General features: G+C 32.6%; 1 protein-coding gene across 1 annotated transcript; it reads right to left on the bottom strand.

Moving 5' to 3' along the window:
* Positions 1-428: 428 nt before the first annotated feature.
* LOC102659521 (endoplasmin homolog) lies at positions 429-2,176 on the bottom strand. The gene is made up of 5 exons (XM_041004842.1): positions 1,777-2,176; positions 1,572-1,652; positions 1,325-1,436; positions 1,110-1,222; positions 429-536 (listed from the first exon to the last, which is right to left on the bottom strand). Exons 1-4 carry the CDS (start codon positions 1,849-1,851, stop codon positions 1,131-1,133), a joined length of 360 nt encoding a protein of 119 aa, XP_040860776.1. The 5' UTR covers positions 1,852-2,176; the 3' UTR covers positions 429-536; positions 1,110-1,130.
* Positions 2,177-2,553: the final 377 nt, after the last annotated feature.

The raw sequence follows: 2,553 nt of genomic DNA, 5'->3' as shown, positions 1-2,553 counted from the left end.
TAACATGATGATTGAAAACAAGAGTATCACCTCTTTACAAGGCAAAGACTACCTTCTTTCTTTCTTTCTTTTTCTGGTACCACTTCATTTGATGTTACTACATAAAAGATGAAATCTAGAAGAAGAAAGGCGTTATTGGCTCTATGAAAAAGATGAAATAAAAACACATATTATTAGTTCACATGCATGTAAGTAGCATATTATTAGGTCAATATTTTTGTTCTTCTATAGCCTTGAAACAAACAAATCTAGGTAAGTAGCACTTACTTGGATTTCTTGATTTTCTTGATTTTGTAAGACCTTATCTTCATCTTGGGCTAATACTTGTATCTGCAAAACCCAATATAGGAGCTTATCAACATAAGGCACAAAAAGGAAAAAAAGTTAATACTTACGAAAGGAACTTATTTAACTTAGTAATGGAATACCATGAAACTCCCATGGAAGGACTCGTCTCTATATATCAGGAATTTCTGCCAACCAAATCAAGTAGTTCCTTCTCATAATTTAATCATCAATGCTCAGCCAAATCATATCTACAGAGTTTAAAAGTTGATCAAAGATTGGTAACTGTAAATTTCTTTTTAACACTATTAATAAATAAGCAAGTGCCACATTTGTATAATAACTAATTTTTTCACTTGCATTGAAAAGATTCTAATAGCTTTTTTAAATAATTGGCACCATAATTATTCATTGATTGTATAAAGTATGAATAGTTTTCCTTGCAGTGTATCAAAATGAAATCCATCCACATCTTGGATGTAGACCATACAGTAAAGAAAACTTTCTCGAGGATTGATTTAAGAGATAATTAAGAGAGAAAAAAACATTTAAGAAAATAATAAATAACTACATAAGAATTTCAAATAACTTGAAAACTACTACCAAACTCTTCAACAGGGTGGGGTCATATAGAACAAACTATAAAGAAAAAGTAAATTTTAACAAACATAGTTCTATAAGTTAAGTTTAAAATTAAAATCTTTATCTATTTATAATGATAGGCAAATTAAATGCTTATAATTTTCCAAAATTAAGAAAATTTATAATAGAAGCTTATGTAAATATGAAACAGATAAAATAGAAATAGAGTGTTTGCATCTTACTGCCTATCAACATTATTCTTGCTAATAACTTCGACATAGTCGGCCACAAGATAAACAGAGTAGAAGCCGACTCCAAACTGCCCAATCAGATTGAGATCTCCACTTGTTTGCATCTTCTCAACAAATGTTGAAATAACACACATCTCCAATTAACATATTCCCAATCACATCACAAACAAAAATTACTTCAGCAATAATGTCCGCAACATACATACCAGAAGTTCCAAATTTTGCTATCGTCCCCAAATTCTTTATCAAATCCTCCTTCGTCATACCGATACCTCTCTCTCGAATTGAGAGACTTTTCTTTTCCTTGTCCAACTTAATCTGTAGCACAAACATGTTTAAGTTTAGTTCCAAAACAATAAAACACCAGCATTGCTTAGACTGTCTTCATAAAAATAATATAGCCAAAAACAACCTTAAAAAAATGCATAATAATCAGAATATAGCAATACTAACCTGAATATCAAGCTTGGTGTTATCACCTTCTCCCACCACCTCCTTATCCGTGAGGGAGAGGAACCTAATTTTGTCCAAAGCCTAGAATGTGCACATTATTCGCCATTAACAAATCGTTCAACAATTAAAAAAAAATTTAAATGCAAGGATTTTCCAAATGTAAACAAAAATACTTTTTTTTAAAAAAAAAAAAAAAAGCGCTTACATCAGAAGCATTGGAAATCAACTCTCTGAGGAAGATATCCTTGTTACTGTAGAGAGAATTGATGATGATATCCATAAGCCGCGACACTTCCGCTTGGAACTCAAATTTCTCCACGTTGCTCTGAAGAGATTTCTTCGAGATCGACTACACCTCCCTTTCAATCGCAACAACACGCACACGTTTATACACACAAAAACAAGAGAACAAGAGAAAAAGGGAAATAAAACAACGAACACCTCTTGATGACATTTGAATCGGTTAAAAGGCCATGAGGCACATCACTGATCTTGTCCTTTACCTTCGGTGGATCTACAAGCTCGTCAGAATCCCCCTCGGCATTCGCCTGAAACTTTCGACCTAGAAAACCAAACGCAGGTGAGTAAAGGAGAAATGAGAGTTCTTGGCCCGAGAGAGAGAGAAGCTAGAATAAGAAAAGAAATGAAAGGTCACAAAAATAAAATGTCTCTACAATTGCCAACAATAAGATAAGAGAGAGAGAGAGAGAGAGAGAGAGAGAGAATAATAAAAATATAACCATTCATAAAGAAGCACTACGACGGTCTTTTTAATGACTATCGTTAAATTTTTAATTTAATTATGAGCGTGCCATTCCATTATTTTCAAAGACGGTGGTATACCAAATGATGTTGTTACCGCGTCGTAATAAACAGATTTTGTAGTAGTGTAAAATTATTAAAATTCCTGTGAGTAATCCACAATGCCTCAAATCTAAAAGGATGTATGTGATTATTTCTAGTCACATGAACTCTAATTTTA

This window comes from Glycine max, chromosome 9, assembly GCF_000004515.6.
Source record: "Glycine max cultivar Williams 82 chromosome 9, Glycine_max_v4.0, whole genome shotgun sequence".
Classification (NCBI taxonomy): Eukaryota; Viridiplantae; Streptophyta; class Magnoliopsida; order Fabales; family Fabaceae; genus Glycine; species Glycine max.
This window is presented reverse-complemented; position numbering and strand designations above follow the sequence as displayed.